Genomic DNA, 18,041 nt, shown 5'->3' with positions numbered 1-18,041 from the left:
TCTTTGCTTGAGCTAAGGTAGCACTCTTCCTACATTTTCTTTCACTGAAACCTGTACTCAACTCTGATCGTGCCCTTATCATACTCTACTGAAATTACTATTTATAGATCTGTGGAGAACATAACAACTCTCACACATCTTTTGAATTCCCAGGACCAGCACAGTACCTGGTAGAGCTGGAAAGTAAAGTTTAGGATGTGGCTGACTTTTCCAAGACCTATATGACCACACACCTAAGCTATGTGTTAGGTGTTCACAACTGTGAACCCCCAAATACACTGAGCTCTCAGACTGTCTGTAAGTTATAATGTCACAATAGGATAACCAGTCATAGTACCATTTCCTCTCATAAACCTCAATACTCTTTGGAAATGCTTCTATATAAAAACTCTCATTAAAAGAGACACCAGATGTGGTATACCAAGTTTAGAGCTCAGAATGACCTTGATGTGAAATATACATCCTAAAAAATATAACTGAGGGAAAGATGGGCAAATCACACAAAGATGCACGTGTCTTCAGGGTACATTCTGAAACACACTCACCTTAAAATCTAAAAATGTCAACACTGTCTTTATACATTCCACACATGGTCCAGTAGGCGCACAAAATGATTACATGCTTAAAAATCAATTTCTACATCTAAGTCATGCATAAGAGAAGTTTGGAATGAGAAGATATTTCTAAATTTAATTTAAATGTAATAAGCTTTCTCTGTTTTTCTTTTTCCACAACTGTTAGCTGAAACACATTACATAGGACAATAAAGAGCATTCGGTGCCAATCTGCCACCCAACAGTGATGAGCATAACTTATCACTAATTACCTGCACACTTCTTACAGATGACAACACAGAGATTGATGGATGCCCAGTCAGGATCCGGGGCTTTGCAATCTGCACAGCTCCTGTTGGACTCATTGAACCAAATCTTCTCAGCTACTTCATAATCAGAGAGAGTTTCTGCTATCGATTGCTGCACAGCTTCAATCCACTCTTGTTTCTCTTTTTCAGACTCGGCTGTAAAGCTGCAACAATTAATGTTTCTGCATTATTGATCTCCCTTGTAAAGGCCAATTAAGCAGTATGTTCAGTTTGCATATTCATTTCACTCACAAATTAAACAGCAGCTGAAAAATATGCCTTCCAGGCAGCTGAATAGTCTTTTCTGTTAAAAATCATCTAATTTAAAAATCTACTTTTTTTCCTTTAACATCCCACATTGCTTATGAATCTGTTTACATATCTCAAACCAAAATGAACATGCACATTTTTCTGACCAGGATGTAAAAATTACCTTGTTAGGTCAAGAGCTTAACTTAAGAGGCCATGGTTCCTAAGCAGTGGTTATATAATAATCAATGAGAAACTGGCAGAGTTTCAGTGTTTCAGGACTATTGGATTATTTTGCCAGGAAACTGTTCCATGATAGTCTGAAACTAAATTATCAAAAACACCCACCAGAAATTTTGATTTTTTTTCAGTCTTAAAAATAGATTTTCTTTTTTAATTAGAAGAACATCCAGATGGCTTTAAGAAACTGAGAAATCAAAAAAGTTTTAAGTGATTACTATTCTAACAGAATTCTAACTCATTTTTAGTCATGTTCTGATTTATCCTAATTCTTAGTGCTTATTGGATACCTGAGTAAAAGGACAAAACAGTAAACACAGGCTCACTTTAAGAAACATTTGCTGAGTACCTACGACATGCCACAAAACGTGCTACAGGGCTCCAAACTCAATGACCTGCAAAATGTTACACGTTAAAATTTTCTGTTCTGAAGATGAAAATGTTTTGAAATATAATGAAAACAACAGACTACTAACACAGTGCAAATAATCCATAAGGAAACTCAGTAGACTACATGGATATTTTTTTGAAGCACTTTCTGTTTCCATCATCAGTGTAATATTCATAAACTTCTTAGGTGGTTTCTACTTTATTACATAGAGGTTGGTCACAGCCAATAGTTGCTGGTACAGGATTCTAAAATCCTTGGAATGTCCTGAGTCATAAGTGCCTTTTGTAGGCTTGTGAGATCATTTGTCGTTGGAGGCGTAAATAGCTTCAGGATGGGAGCTGGTCAGGAGAAAGACCAAGGCAAGACCAAGAAGTAAGGACTTGGACCTTTCAGCTCAAACCAACTTAGAGAGGTGCTCGCAATTAAGTTAATCACCAAAGACGAAGGATTCAATCAATCATTCCTACAGAATGAAACCCCAATAATAACCCCTGAACAACAGAGTTCAGATGGGCTGGTGAACACAGTGAAGTGCTGAGAGGGTGGTGTGCCCAGGAAGGATGGAAGCTCTGCCATACTAACCCCCTGTACCCCACCCTGTGCAGCTCTCCCATTTGGAAGTCCCTGAGGTGCACTGTTTATAAGCAGCTAGTAATAATAATTACACTGCCTCTTGAGTTCTGTGAGCCATCCTAGCAAGTTACTGAATCTGGCGCAGCAGGGGTCATGGGAGTCCAGATTATGGCCAAGATGGAAAGAAGTGTGGCTTAGTGGAGGGGCCCATCTCTTGTGACGAGTGTGAAGTGAGGGCAGCTCTGTGGGATTGAGCCCTCAACGCGTGGGGTCTAATGTTCAACCCTAGTAGCTGCTGTGAGAACAGTACTGAATTGTAGGACAACCACTTAGTATTTGGAGAAGTGGCTGGTGTGAGGAAAAACCCCACCACATATTTTGTGTCTTCTAGAAGTACTATGAGTAAAAACAGTTCACGCAATGTCTACATTTTCAGTTGAGGCTTGAATCTGCATATGTGAAAATGAAGTTTGTTATTCTTTAGGTGATTATTTTTCCTCAAAATTTGAGCCAGTAGACAAATTCTGACAGATAAAATGAGTACCCGACATGGGAGTATTTTTGAAGTTGCTAAGTAATCGCTAGTCTTTCAAAAGCCTCTGACAATTGCTTCTGACCTGCAAAGTACCCTGTGATATGCTGATTATTTGTGACGAATTAATGTGGTTGAGCTCACAGACACTGACTTATGCCTTTTCTGTGTACTAAAGCTATGGAATCATTATAGATTATTAAAACATATTAGGAACTTTTTATTCTTGTCTTATGAAGCAATTACAGGAATACCATAAAACAAATATATAATGAAATGTTAAAATATCTGATCAATAAGGGGTGCCTCGGTGGCTCAGTTAAGCATCTGACTCTTGATTTCGGCTCAGGTAATGGTCTAAGTGTTCATGGGACTGAGCCCCATTTTGGGCTCTGCACTGAGTGTGGAGCCTGTTTGGGAGTCTCTCCCTCCCTCCTTCTGCTTTTCCCCGATGCACGCTCGCTCGTGCACTCTCTCTCAAAATAAACATTATGTATATGTATTTGATCAATAAGTGCTATGAGATCCACCACCATCATTTTAAGCAAGAGTTCCTTTTAGGAAATCATTATGGAGCAAATTGTAATCAGAGATTGATTTTAAAAGAGGATTGCATTTGAGTAGGCTAAAAGAAGGTAAATAAAAATACAGCTTAAAAGCAATGTAATATTCTTTCTTTATTCCTTCAAAATGTGAAGGAATTTTTCATATATTGTTGATAAAAATTAATATACTTATCAAGCCTACTAAGAAAAAAGGTATTCAGAAAAGACTCAAATCTCATGAAATCAGTATCTTTGTAGGTTGTGTGATAATTCAGGTCACTTTTACAAGGTGTTTTTATATACTGGCTAACAAATTAGACAATAATGGAAAAGAACCAACATGATTTTATTAAGTGATCTATAAGGAATAAAACCACCACTAGCCATGTAAAAGTAGATCACCCAAGCTTTCTTGGGATAATACAAACAAAAACGTTTAAGTATAACTTACCTAAAACTCCTGTAGGGAGTGATTATTTCAAAAGACTGTTTTACAGTTCGGACCACTTGCTTTACATTTGCAACATTCATAGGAATTATGGTAATACCAAGTCCACTCCTAAAATCCTAGTTGGGAGAAAAACATTAACACATTATAAAGGAACAAAATTATGGATTTGGAAAGTACCACTATATTCCTTAAAATCCAATAAATCCTACTAAATTTTACTACACATATATATGTGGAATTAAATAAATCATTAAAGATGGAATGACAGTGGTTTTAAGTAGGCACTTTAAATACATGATAAGCCAGTGCCATTCTAAGCTGGATAGTTGGGCTACGGATCAAAGATGGGCTTCTTTCACATAAAACGTTAAACTGACCAGGACACAGATCTTGAACTACACATGCTTGCTTTCACAAGTTAGCCACTTTTTCATCTTTATCCTTTCAGAAAAGGAAACTAAGAGTTAACTAGTCCTTACCACATGCCTAGCAATTTTCTACTAGGGGAGCCAAATGGCACTCTGAGGTTGGTATAATTACTATTTATAAAAAAGAAGGGGAAGCCAAGGCCCAAAGAGATTAATGTCAAATGTAGGGTGCAGCTAGCTGGACATGGTAGAAAGGGACTGAAACTCAAGCTGCCTGATTGGTCTTTCTTTGCTTTACTATGCGATGTTACCTGTGCTCTGTCACATTTTCTCCTCTACTCTCACAAAAAAGCATTATTTATTTTACAATTTTATCTCATTTCCAATATTTTATTATTTTCTTCCTCCTTCAATTAAATTCTTAAGCTCCTTTAATACTATTTTGGTATGAAAACTCTCATCTGTTCAATACCTACAGCTACTGTGTTCACTTTGTCTCACCAAAACTAGAAACTGTGCAAAAGGTTACAAAGTCTTCCTTCTAAAAGCATTAAAGTTTGAAATATTATCAAATCATAGGGTTTTGGAATTTGACTTATCACATTATCTCAACACTTTAAAAATATAATTATTCTCTACCTCAAAAGATTAGTTATCTATGTGAACAGGTTCAGATTAAATGTGCTCTGAATTCCTAAATTAAACCTGACTAGGAAAAATAGCCATACTAAAGAAAAACTAATATATATATATATATATATATATATATATATATATATATATATATTTATGTGTGTATATATATAAAAATATATATCATATATAAAATATATACATCTAATATATATAATATATCTAATATTCAATATTAGATATATACATCTGTATATATAACCTATACAGAGAAGGCCTGTGATGTATTTTTTTCTATTATTTTGCAACAGTGTGTCTGTGCATCTGTGAGATATATATGTATATATGTATGAGATATATAGATATAGATATATATAGATACATCTCACAGGCCTTCTCTGTATAGGTTAAAGTAAAAATACTATTTTCCCATCTTCCTTGCAAGCTAGGAGGGTAATATGTCTTAGTTTGGGTCAATAAAATATAAACAATTCCTGAGGTGGGGCTGGGGGGACAAATCTTGGAAGAAGAAACACTTTTACCCCACACCATTCCATCTTTCGTTGAAAATACATCTAGAAGCACAGAAGCCATTTTAGAACATTAGAATCCTTGAGAGGAAAAGCCTGAGGACAAATTCCTGTACCTGAGGATGCCAGGGTGAGAAAAAAGTAGGAAGACCTTGTTCCTTGGGGGCATCAGCTCTCTGCTGCCTATACCAAGAGATTTGTTAAAACAAACAAATCCCTATCTTGGCAATCCTTGGGGTTTTTGCCATTTGATACTAATGCAATCCTGACTGATAAAATAAGGGAAATAAAATAATGTTATAACAAATTGCCCCCACTTGTAAAAGTATCCAGAGTTTTTATTCATCAATTGCAGAAAAGCCTCTCTACATTTTTTTTTAAATTTTTTTTCAACGTTTATTTATTTTTGGGACAGAGAGAGACAGAGCATGAATGGGGGAGGGACAGAAAGAGAGGGAGACACAGAATCGGAAACAGGCTCCAGGCTCTGAGCCATCAGCCCAGAGCCTGACGCGGGGCTCGAACTCACGGACCGCGAGATCGTGACCTGGCTGAAGTCGGACGCTTAACCGACTGCGCCACCCAGGCGCCCCTACATTTTTTTTTTAAATGTGCAAGTGTTTAGTTAGAATAAGGAAATGACTCATTCATAAAACATACCATCAACTTGATTTTTTTTTTCTGATTAAAGTACAAACAGCTTATTCTATCAGAAAAAAACAAGTCAGAAATTGAATCAGTGATATAAAAGAAGATGCACAGACACGCTAAGTGTTGCAAAATAATTACAAAAATATACTTCCACTTCGTAAACTCATTTAAAAATCAGTACCTAATGTGATCTATATGGACAAGGGGAATCCAACTTTTCCAATCTGCTCTATTTTAAGAAGTTTCAGCATATAGGTTCAAGGTTATACTTATAATTAAAAAAAAAAAAAAAATTCTCAATTGTCCATACCAATTCTCCGGCTAGATAATGTAACTGTTGAAGAAACTCCCAAGGCAAGTGACTGAAAATTCAAATTCTCTTTTATAAATGAAGAAATAAAGTATGGGTAACAAGGTAAGATTTTTTTTCATTACTGAAGTATAGTGGACGTACAACGTTACATTAGTTCCAGGCACGCACACACAGTGATTCCACCTCTCTGTAAGTTGTGTTCTGCTCACCACAAGCGTAGCTACCATCTTTCAGGCAAGGTAGGATATTTTTAAAACAGCTTTCTGGTGGCCCAACTTGATATAGGAGTTGATATATAGACTCTAGAACAGACTGCATGTCCTTCAAACAATTCTCCATAATGAAGAACTGACAAGAGCTGGATATGCCAAGTTATATTCTCTGATGAGGGCCTGGCTTGCAGGTACTGTGTGTTACTAAGGGCAGAGATACATACTCAAACCTTCCGACTAGCAGATGGCAAAACTGACCATGTTTTATGGAAACTGATGAGCCTCATCTAGGCTCCAGCTTGGATTGGTGGCCCCTCATTTCTACAAGCAAGGTGTGAAATGTCTATATCCATAAAACTGCAATTTCTGTTAAAATAAGAGAGGGTCAGCTCTAGACCCCAAATTTCTCCCAAGCAAGGCAAAGATGGGTTTTTAGGCTGGATAAAAATTGTAACCCATTTATCAGCTGTTGGCCATGGCCATATGGTTTTGAGTAATTAGAGTGTCCACTGAACTCACCGACACAAATGGACTGTAAAATGTACAGCAGAGTAACAAAATAAATGTCAGTGCTCTTGAGAGCTATTAAATATGAAACAACTGTTTTTCTTATTAAAAATATTTGTAAACTATAAGCCCTTTTTTCAGTCTATATTTAGAACGTATCTAATCCCTCAACACTCATCAAAACTACCCATGTTGATCTCTCCCTATGACCCTGAGATTCTGATCCACTGAATTAGAAAGCAGAGCTTAAGAATCTTCAGTTAAAAAGCAAAACTACAGGGGCGCCTGGGTGCAGTTGGTTAAGTGTCCGACTTCAGCCAGGTCACGAGCTCGCGGTCCGTGAGTTCGAGCCCCCGCGTCGGGCTCTGGGCTGATGGCTCAGAGCCTGGAGCCTGTTTCCGATTCTGTGTCTCCCTTTCTCTCTGTCCCTCCCCCGTTCATGCTCTGTCTCTCTCTGTCCCAAAAATAAATAAATGTTGAAAAAAGCAAAACTACATCCCTATGATTCTCATATGCAGCCAATGTTGAGAAAACTGAATTAGACAGCAGAACCAGCTGTAGAATCTAGACAGGATAAGTCTGCAATATGTAAATATCAGGATATCAACAGTTCCCTCTGCCTTCCATAGAGAAGAGGAAAAAAAATGCAATGATTATACAAAAATCATTTGAAATCATTATGACTACTGGTTAAAAATACCAGAACACAGTGACACATTGGTTTTTCAAGATCCTAGGTGTCCTGGGTAACCACCCCTGTGCTAATGTCTAGAGGATTCAGATTAATGTCTGAAGAATCAGACTTCATTAAGCATATACAGTACACTCCATAATTGGTTTAACATCTATTTGTGTAGTGCTCTGAAGCTTACTGAAAGCCATGAACCCTCATTTGATCTTGTAAATTATTCTGTGAAAAAGGCAGAGCAGATATAGCCATTTTTAAAATGGGAAAATTCGTCCTGGCAAAACAGCATTGAGGAAGTACTCAGTGAATGCCAGAAATCATGCTAAGTCCTGAGTCTGCACAAGAGCATAAGACAGGGTACCTACCTTTTGGAAGCTTATAGTCTAAGGAGGAAATGAGAAAGAACTATAACAAGTGCATGACTATAAACACTGAATCCAGCCAATCTCTGAAAAGAGAGTTATGTTCATATGAGACTTTCCAAAGGAGGTGAACCTTGATGAAATAAATGACAAAACCTAGACCAGCTTGATCATGTATACCTCTCCTGCTTCAGTTCACTCATTTGCAAAATGTAGCAGTACTACACTTCATCAGTATGGTGAGGATAAAATCAATATGCTGAAAATGCTTAAAAGAACCCCAGGCACAGAGTAAGTGCTACACAGTCTGGTAAGCTACTGTTATATTATATTTCTACCTCTTGAATTTGAAACCAACTGACCATATTACCTATGAAAAAGTCAATTACAGTAAAATACACAAATTACTAGCAAACATATATAAATTTTTAAAAATGGGGTAGTGGCTGAGTGGCTCAGTCGATTAAGCATCTAACTTCGGCTCAGGTCACGGTCTCACAGTTCATGAGTTCAAGCCCCCCATCGGGCTCTGTACTGAAGCTCAGAGCCTGGAGCCTGCTTCAGATTCTGTCTCCTTCTCACTCTCTGACCCTCCCCAGCTTGTGCTCTGTCTCTGTCTCTGTCTGTCTCTCTCTCTCTCAAAAATAAATAAACATTAAAAAAAAACGCTAAGGGTTGGGTGGAAGGCAGATGTTAAAAAATAAATTACCTATTAGCTACAATTGTCAGCCATATTCTCATGTTGAAAATTAGGCACAAGTCAGGGATAAGTCACACTTTTAACACTTAAAATGCTATAAACTGGATGGAAAAAAAAACAGGAGCATGAAAATTCAGAAGGAAATATTACTACAGAAAGCATAAGGCTAAAAACAGATTCTGGAGTAAACAATATCTTACGTTTAATTTGTGGTCATAGAATGTGGGATCTCAAAAAGCATGAATCCCACCACCAGTACTACCATGATGATGGCCATGTTTGGCAAAACAGATCTAGATACCTGCAAAGGTGGTCATGACCATGTAGGAGCCATGTGGGTCATGACCACTGGGAGTCAGACCTGGAGGAGAATCCTGGATAAGCCATTTACGGGCCATATGACTACTACCGAGTTATTTACCTACACTCCAATTTCCTTATTTATAAGGACACAGTAATATCTACCTTATACAGCATTATAATAAAAACTGAGTGAAATATAAATTTAGGGTCTAATACATCCAGACAATTTGTGAGTTCTAAATACAGAATTTGTCTTCAATTAAAGTATTTATTTACAGTGACTGAAAGTATTCACACTAATGATTCTATCCTATATACTCAGATTAGAATTAATGGTAAATAAGTTACCAAGATACTGAACTGGGTTATATGTGTGAATCTGTAGCACAAATGTGGTTAAAACTACATTTTAAAACTACACAGTGAAAGAGCAAACTACCAGTTTGATTCCTAAACAGAAAAGTTAAAGAAGGGTTTGTTAACCCCAAACTTGCTGAAACCTCAAACCTATATTTGGAGATACTGGATGCCAGGTTTCCATGCCAGAAATTTAAGAACTTGGTGCTTAAACATTTGTTGAAAACAGATGTGGCATTGTATGACACTGGCACCAAATTTCCGGGGAAACACCAGATGCAGAGTTTGGCCAGATACAAAACCCAGAGAATTTGAGGCCACCACCTACACCCTGCTGCTTCTTTCTGTGCCACTCAACCCACAGCCCTATGAGGTCGATTTAAATTCTATTAGAGTTTCATTCCCGTGCCAGACACCGGGAACATTATGTAGGGGGACGAGGGGGAATGAGTCTCTTGTTATACCCTGATTTGAGAATGTTTAATCAAGTGAATTTATATAGTTAGAACCTCAATGCCACAATTATCATTAAATGGATACACAAACTCACCAAGCAAGACATCTGGTTGTAATGAACTCACTAATACTGACATGATGCTCAAAAAAACTCATCACACACACACACAAAACATATATATATATATATATATATATGTATTTATATGGAACTGGCTGTCAGGACAACCTGATAAATGGAAACCAAAACCAACTATCTTAAATTTGCCTTACATCCATTTGCAGAAATTTCATTCAAACAGCAATACCGTGTATATAACTCTACATATGCTTCAGTGTATGTTCATATTTTATTATCTCATTTAAAATTTTAAATACTGGCCTACATACTATGTCCACATCATTTCAAGATAAATTCAAAAAATATCTTCCAGAATACAGAAAACTCTATCAGCTTTGAAATAAAAAGCAGTTTAATTATATAAACAAAATTCCTACACAATAAAAAAGAATGTAAGGTAAGCCATAGCTCAGAAAAGTGGTTACAGAAAATGACATGATGATTAATGTATTTTTCATACGAAGAGCTTAAATAAATTATCAGAAAAGACAAAAAAAATCCCAATTAAAAAAATGGAGAAAGAAAATCAAGAGACAATTCACAGAAAATAACTTAAAAACAAAATTTAAGAAGAATGATAAGCTCTGGAGTCAAGAAAACAGCTGTAAAGAACCACGAATTCAACAAGCTTATTCTGCAAAATGTTTACTGGGTATCAGCTCCTGGCCTGAAACTCCTGAAGACACAGCAGTGAATAAACAATCACACAATTAATTTGAGAATATAAAAATTATAACATGTTTAAGGTTAAAATGAAACTGTTACCTAATTCATGCAGCTAATAGCATTTTAAATGCGAACAATTCTTTAGAAAAAGGTCATAAAAAAGAAAAGGCTACATACAGAAAGCTACCAGAAATCTCATTTATTTTTTTACCACTCTGTGTGTGCTACCCACACTGGAAGGTCAGATCCTAAACAGTAAGCATCTTCTGGTTTCCTACTGTACCCCTAGAGCCTAGAGTGGCACCCAGAAATGAGGTGTCCAATAAAAACCCATTTTGTAAAATGGATGAATATAGAAACACGGGGAAGTGTGGTATAACCTACACAATCTGAAACACCCAACTCATTTTATACAAAGTTGAAGTAACACTGCAAAAAAATTATCATAATTATAATACATTGCAGGCATGTAAAACATAAGCAGAGACAAGGAAGAGAATATTTGTAAAAATTAAACACTGCGTTTGTGAGATGATGTTAAATAAAGAAATGACATGTAATTTATGTGATAACAGCGCCACAGTGTTTTGCAACTGAGTAATTAGGTAGAGAATTTGTGTCTGGTTCTACTTTGCCAAACTCCTCTCTAACAAATGTTTTTACATATCTCTTCATAGTTCTTTTCTACTTTTTACAACCTGGGGGGGGGGGGGGGGAAGGGGGTGGGGGGTTGTCTCAGAAATAAGATCCCCTAAGGCATTTCTCCTACTCAGTCCAGAGCTACTGCAAGTTCCAGCTCCTACAATCTGCTAATGAATGAAAGGGAGAGACAGAGGTAACAGAAAATAATGAACCTCTGAAGGGAGCAACCGGGAAAATGCAAAGTCCATGTTAATTCCATGGAGTTGAGACATGCCAGTGAAGGGTCCATGAGGGGATGGACCCTTGCCACCATCACACCACGTCTCTTAAAAAAGGCAATAATTATGATAGCCTGTTCTAATAGCTATTTTAACTTAGAAAATTTAAGGTACTGATTCCACAGATTAAGAAAAAGCGAAAGAATTACTGAAAATATATTTGTAGGGATGTTTGACATGGACTCTTAAGGATACTCTTTGGAAGCAGAGAGAAAGCTCTGGAAAGGGTTTAAAATAATCCACAAAATGAGAATACATTTCCAGACAGAGTTCAAGGAACTTATGGGAAATAACAATTTCAAACTGTTTTCCAAACACTGTCCCTTTATGCTGACTTTGCAAATAGAGTTTACTCCACTAGATCATACTCTGGCAATAAAAGTCTACGTTAAGAAAAAGCAATTAAATGATATTGTAGAATTCATAAGATAAAAATTGTAATTTCATTTAAAATTTAGATTTTAGCAAAAATAAATACCAGTGCCTACACAAAACTATGCACAATTAATAACAGTTTTTCAAATTTTCAAAATTCATTACCACTAATACTGATTATCTTAACATTCCACTTAAATGTTGGCACATTTCAAAATGTTCAATGAGAGGGGCGCCTGGGTGGCTCAGTCGGTTGAGCGTCCGACTTCAGCCAGGTCACGATCTCGCGGTCCGTGAGTTCGAGCCCCGCATCAGGCTCTGGGCTGATGGCTCAGAGCCTGGAGCCTGTTTCTGATTCTGTGTCTCCCTCTCTCTCTGCCCCTCCCCCGTTCATGCTCTGTCTCTCTCTGTCTCAAAAATAAACAAACGTCACAAAAAATTTAAAAACAAACAAACAAAAAAAACAAAAACAAAAACAAAATGTTCAATGAGAAAAGAGATATACTTCCAAATTAAAGTTAGTAACAAAAAGAAGTACAACAATACCAAGTTGAAGGATGATGAAGTACCCAATGTTGGTTGCAAGCTGTTTTTACACATTTTCCAATTCTAAAAATATCTTGTTCTCTTTACCTAGATGCTTATAACTTTTTAAAGGAAAAAAAAAAAAAAAAAAAAAAAAAACCTCAGAAAAGTGTTTCACTGTGTGTAGTTTTTGGATCACATGTCACTGAACCACATGGGATGCCTTATACTGTGGATTCCAACATTCCATCCCCAGAAATTCTAACTCTACAGTCTGGAATGAGACCAGATAGCTGGAATTTTAACACTCAACTTAAATAATGGCCTTAGAGACAGCAAGCCATCTCTCTTCTTTACATGACACCATTTAAACATAAAGACATTAACTTAATTATCTGAACCAATTAGTAGCAGAGAAAGAATGAAAACCCAGAACTGCTACTCTATCTCCTTTGCTCTAAATGAACGTTTCAGCTTCCTTTTAAATAATTCTTCAACATATTCTACCTTTCCACCTCTATCCACTGTTTACTCTCTCTGGAATGGCCTCCTGAGTAAATTATGATAACTATGTATAAATAGAGGCAAGAAAAATAAAAATAGTTCATATGTTAGGGTAGTGTAGGCCAATTTTCCTTTTTTTTTTTATTCTATTCATACTGTAAGTTATGTGGGCAATAAATTCACTATTTTAAAAGTTTAAAAATGAAAATAATTTAGCTTTGATGCATGTAATCGAATTAGATCCAATGCAGATTTAGATACATAAGTTCAAAGCTAACACGTCTTACTCTTTATTTTTTTTAATTTTTTTATTTTTTAAAAATTTTTTTTAATGTTTGTTTATTTTTGAGACAGAGAGAAACAGAGCATGAATGGGGGAGGGTCAGAGAGAGAGGGAGACACAGAATCCGAAGCAGGCTCCAGGCTCTGAACACAGGCTCTGAGCCTCGGCTCAGAGCCCGACGCGGGGCTCGAACCCACAGACCGTGAGATCATGACCTGAGCCGAAGTCGGACGCTCAACCGACTGAGCCACCTAGGCGCCCCTATTTTTTTATTTTTAATATAGAATTAAAATTGACATATATTAGGTTCAGGTGTAACACTTGTACATTTTTATAAGTAGATTTTTTTTCCATATTAAAAAAAAAAACAAGATTACTTAATGTGTTGTATACTTAAAACTTTCAGAAGGTGCATTGAAACAATTAACTTTTAGTACTTTTCCTAAATGCAAGCTTTAGTAAAGCCCTCTGCATTCAGGAGAAAGCCTCCCCATTTAGCACATCACCCAAGTTCTTCACACAATCTATTCAACCATGTGAAAAAACCAATGGGCAACTTTCTCCAAGAGAGAAAAGGATACACCAGGATGTAAATGCAGATAAAATTGGAATGGTAAGTGAGGGCCTAAACATAGAAGGCCTTCCTTGATTTGTCCATCCAGTCTTGAGCCACTTAGTTCTTTAAGACTTGACTCAAGATCAGGTCCCTTCATACCCAGCTCTATACATCATGATGCAACTTTTTAAAAATAACATATACACAAGCAACAGTATGCACTTTTTAAAGGTACATATAAAGACACGTTAATGCATAGAAAAGGAACTGAAATATACATAACTGAAAATAGGTGTATGTCTCAAAAGATGAGGAGGGGGTCCAGCATTAATGCTTTCATTTTTAAGAATATACTCATTACTTGCGTACGTGGAAGTGTTTCTAATCTTGAGACTTCATTAGATGCCTTTTTTGTACTTCTCTGTAACTTCTGCATGAGACTAATAAAGCACTGGGCTCCCTATCCATCAAAAACGCTAGTACTGTCTAACTTTTCCTCCTGGAAGACAGGACATGTGTCCTCAGCAAGTGCACGCCTTGCAGACTACCTCACCTGGTAGAATGTGTACTGAATGCACACTCTGAACCTTCTAAGCAACTAAGTTTTTCAAAGAAAAAAGCTTAGTCTATTTCTAAAAGGTCATAGGCCAGAAATGGTCTTTTCTACATACACTTTAAAAAAGTTTGGTATAATGGCTAAGACGCTAGACTTAGAGTCATACAGTTCTGGTTTTGTTATGCATGAAGATCTGCAATCCTTACTCAATCCTCATTTTCCTCATCTATAAAACACGGAAGAGAATATCTTCCTCCTATATTTGTAGGCAAGATTAAAAGGAAATGTTTATAAATTAATTAGCACAATCACTGGTACTCACCAGAGGCCAGTCATTATTGTGTTTTTTATGCTCAATTGCTAATATTAAAGCAATAATTTCATACAACTTCTTTCTAATAGAGAAAGTTAATAAAACTTTCAAAAAACATCTACTTTAGGAGAATAACTTCTACCCACACAATCTAGCTAATGGGAAGTGATGAAACTAATATCTGAAGTCCATCAACTCTGTGCAAGTAAAAAATGAATACCTCAATTAATCTGGCAGAGGAACTTCCATACCAATAAATGCAAATTATGCATTTTTAAACTTGATTCCAATGAGAAAAGTTTTAATCATCTTCACAGACAGAAAATGTTCATATTAAGTTCATACACATTATAAGCTGTACATCACTATTCTTGAGGAAGATGCTAACTATCCAAGTTATTAATACACCAACAGTGCTCAATGATGCCTTCCACAGTTAACTGGCTAAGAAATCTTATCCAAAACATATAATGAATAAGACCGTGCTGAAGTTCAGAAGATGCCTTAAAGATCTATAGTTAATTTCTTAAAACTACCATTTGTTTTGAGTTTCTATCTCTATTTTTTGTTATGAAAACAACATTTATATCCCAGCTTTCATAACCCATTATGATGTATCACAAAATGAGTTCGTCTTAGATCAGATATACAAAGCACACTGTGTAATTCCACAAATTACTAAGCTAATATATTTTGGGCTAAAAGATTAAGAACTCATTCCACAAAAGGAGTATTTTCCTATACATATTGAACACCAGGTATGTCAGAGAAAGGGAAGTCTACCGAATCAAAGTTAACCGAATTTGTTAGAACTATAACATCAGTCTCCTCAAAACAGTTAACTTCTCTATTAAGTCCTTCTATATTACCTAAACTCAGTAAGTCAACGACTCAAGCCTATTTTATATGTGGCATGTGTGTGTATGTATGTATGTGCATATATGAACCATTTGCCTACAGTAAATTATCTCCTCTGCAAGCAACATATCTGCTCAAAAAAATAAATAAAAATGCTAGAAACTCAAGAAAATATATCACCTGTGCCTACTCTTAAAATTTTCTAGCATAAAAGAAACAACAGGTGCAGAACTGAGCCTATTTCATCAACAGCTGAATGGTTAATTGGTTCTTAATTAATTATTATCTCACGTAGTTTTATAACATTACTTCAGGTAAGGAATACTCTTCAAAAATTATTTTCAATGATTTTGTCAGTCTCTTAAAAAGATGACGCCTAGCCTCAAATTTGATGTAGATTACGTTCCTGCCACTGGAGGAACTGAGTAAATTCAACAAAATAACACTTTCTTTGTTACATTTAGTGCAGTACTCAAGGCAAAAGCAAGACGCTATAAAGTAAAAACTCTAATAAGTCTAATGAAGCATAGTTGTTAATGTAATCAAGGAACCGCAAATTACAATAGTTGTAACATAGCTCCTCACCTGTTCATTTTTGCAAAGCCACACGCTGTTTCCACTTAACACAGTAAAAATTTTGGCTTTATACCCTCTCAATTCAAGATATCCACATTTCTCAGGTGCAGCAGCTGCTTGAGACTGCAAGGCAGGGGACTGTGATTTCAGTGCATTTAACAGTATGCTGATCCAGTCATTTCTCTCCTCTGAAAATGAAGACAGGAGAAAATACATCCGTACTCATATAAATTATACAGACACAGAAACACAGCAAAGGATCTATTCTCTCTGTAACACATCATTTACAGATTCTTTCCCACAACCGCAATCTAAATGCCCCTGCAGTCTGAGCCAATGGCCCTATTTCCTAAGAGAAAAGAAGTAACACTAGCCAGGTGTTCTGTAACTAATACTGATGGCCTCACCTGGGAGCTTATTAGAATGCAACATCTCAGGGCCATTCAGGACCTGATGAATCAGAATCTTCAGTTTAAGAAGATTCCCAGGTAATCTGAATCTATGTTAATATTTAAGAAGCACTCGTATAGATCATTCATGAGACTGGATTTTTTCTTTTATCAGAAGTAATACTGAGACCAGTTAACACATTTTACCTGGCAACTAAGTTACTCAAATGCCCAGAAAATCTCACTTCTGTTACTTAGAGCCTACTCTACTTAAGAGTACGCAAACTTGATAGTCACTCATCCAATCTATTCTCACCAAACAATAACATCTCATTTTGTAAATTAAAATTTAGTCTTCTCCCTCCATAAAAGCGGAGTGACCTTCAACTATGCATAACACACTGCGTTATGGGCACAGAAATTTGATCCAGTCCCCAAAGAGCAATCAAAGTTGTAAGTCAAGTTAGATATGAACATGTAACAGAACACAGAATACTATAAGTGTCATAGAAATGATATCAAATAATACACGAGTCAATTCAATGGAGGTACATGATTTGCTGAAGGTCATACAGCTAGTGTAAAATTAACAGAATCAAATGTTTTAACTCTCGATTGTTCACAGCACTAAGGGGGTTGAAAAAGGACTGTGCTAGGTCTTGGAATGAGGAGCATTTGAAAAGACAAAACTGGGGTCTGGAGAGGGAAGAGCAGAACTTTATAACTCTAAACAAAGAAGAACACAAGAACAAAGGCAGGAAGAACCAACATCTGTTCAGGGACTGATAGAGAACCATATTGATAATTTTGAACTCACAAAGAAATAATAGGAAATACGGCTACAGATTCTGCAGTACCTGTAAGGAATTTTGCCTCCAAACTTTATTACAGACGCAAAAAATAAAAAGTCAAGATTCTTAGCAAGGAAGTGACATGATTAGCAAGATGATAGGCAGACCAAACTGAAACTTGGAGATCAGGAATAAGGCAAAAGAGGCTTGAAATACAATGAAAATGGAAACAAAAGAACACTTGAAAAGTCAAGACATTAAGGGATACAAAAAATATCTGAAGTTTTAAATAGGTTAGAAGGTATTCACAAAAATTTAAATTAACCGATAGCTTAGTACCCTGACTTGACCAAAGAATGTAGAAGGTTTCATTTTGTTAAGATAACCACCCCAGGTTTTTAGTGCCCTGGCAGCACCTAGGTGGACTGATAATAATGTGTGAATGAAGGTGGCCTACACAAAAGACGATCCATGGAAGTGGATAAATGTCTAAGGTAAAAGGGGAAGAAATGGACAAATCTTGAGGTATGACTATATCTATGAGGCTGGAAAATGGGCTAGCAAAAAACAGAGAAGTGGTTATCAAGGCAAAAGGAAAAAAAACAAAACAAAACAAAAAACACACAACAGAATTCTACGTAGGAAAAATGATCAAGAAGGAAGAGGAAGGAAAGAATAAGTTGGC

General features: G+C 36.4%; 1 protein-coding gene across 2 annotated transcripts in view; it reads right to left on the bottom strand.

Moving 5' to 3' along the window:
- The window catches only part of ARAP2 (ArfGAP with RhoGAP domain, ankyrin repeat and PH domain 2), a 179,653-nt gene that overhangs the window by 117,193 nt on the left and 44,419 nt on the right, over positions 1 to 18,041 (bottom strand). For both annotated transcript variants that reach the window (XM_043572810.1, XM_043572811.1), the window contains exons 8-10: positions 16,186 to 16,364; positions 3,844 to 3,959; positions 827 to 1,026 (exon numbers count right to left, since the gene is read on the bottom strand). In XM_043572810.1, coding sequence (XP_043428745.1) covers positions 827 to 1,026; positions 3,844 to 3,959; positions 16,186 to 16,364 — 495 coding nt within the window. The remainder of the gene's footprint in view (positions 1 to 826; positions 1,027 to 3,843; positions 3,960 to 16,185; positions 16,365 to 18,041) is intronic.

This window comes from Prionailurus bengalensis, chromosome B1, assembly GCF_016509475.1.
Source record: "Prionailurus bengalensis isolate Pbe53 chromosome B1, Fcat_Pben_1.1_paternal_pri, whole genome shotgun sequence".
NCBI lineage: Eukaryota > Metazoa > Chordata > Mammalia > Carnivora > Felidae > Prionailurus > Prionailurus bengalensis.
This window is presented reverse-complemented; position numbering and strand designations above follow the sequence as displayed.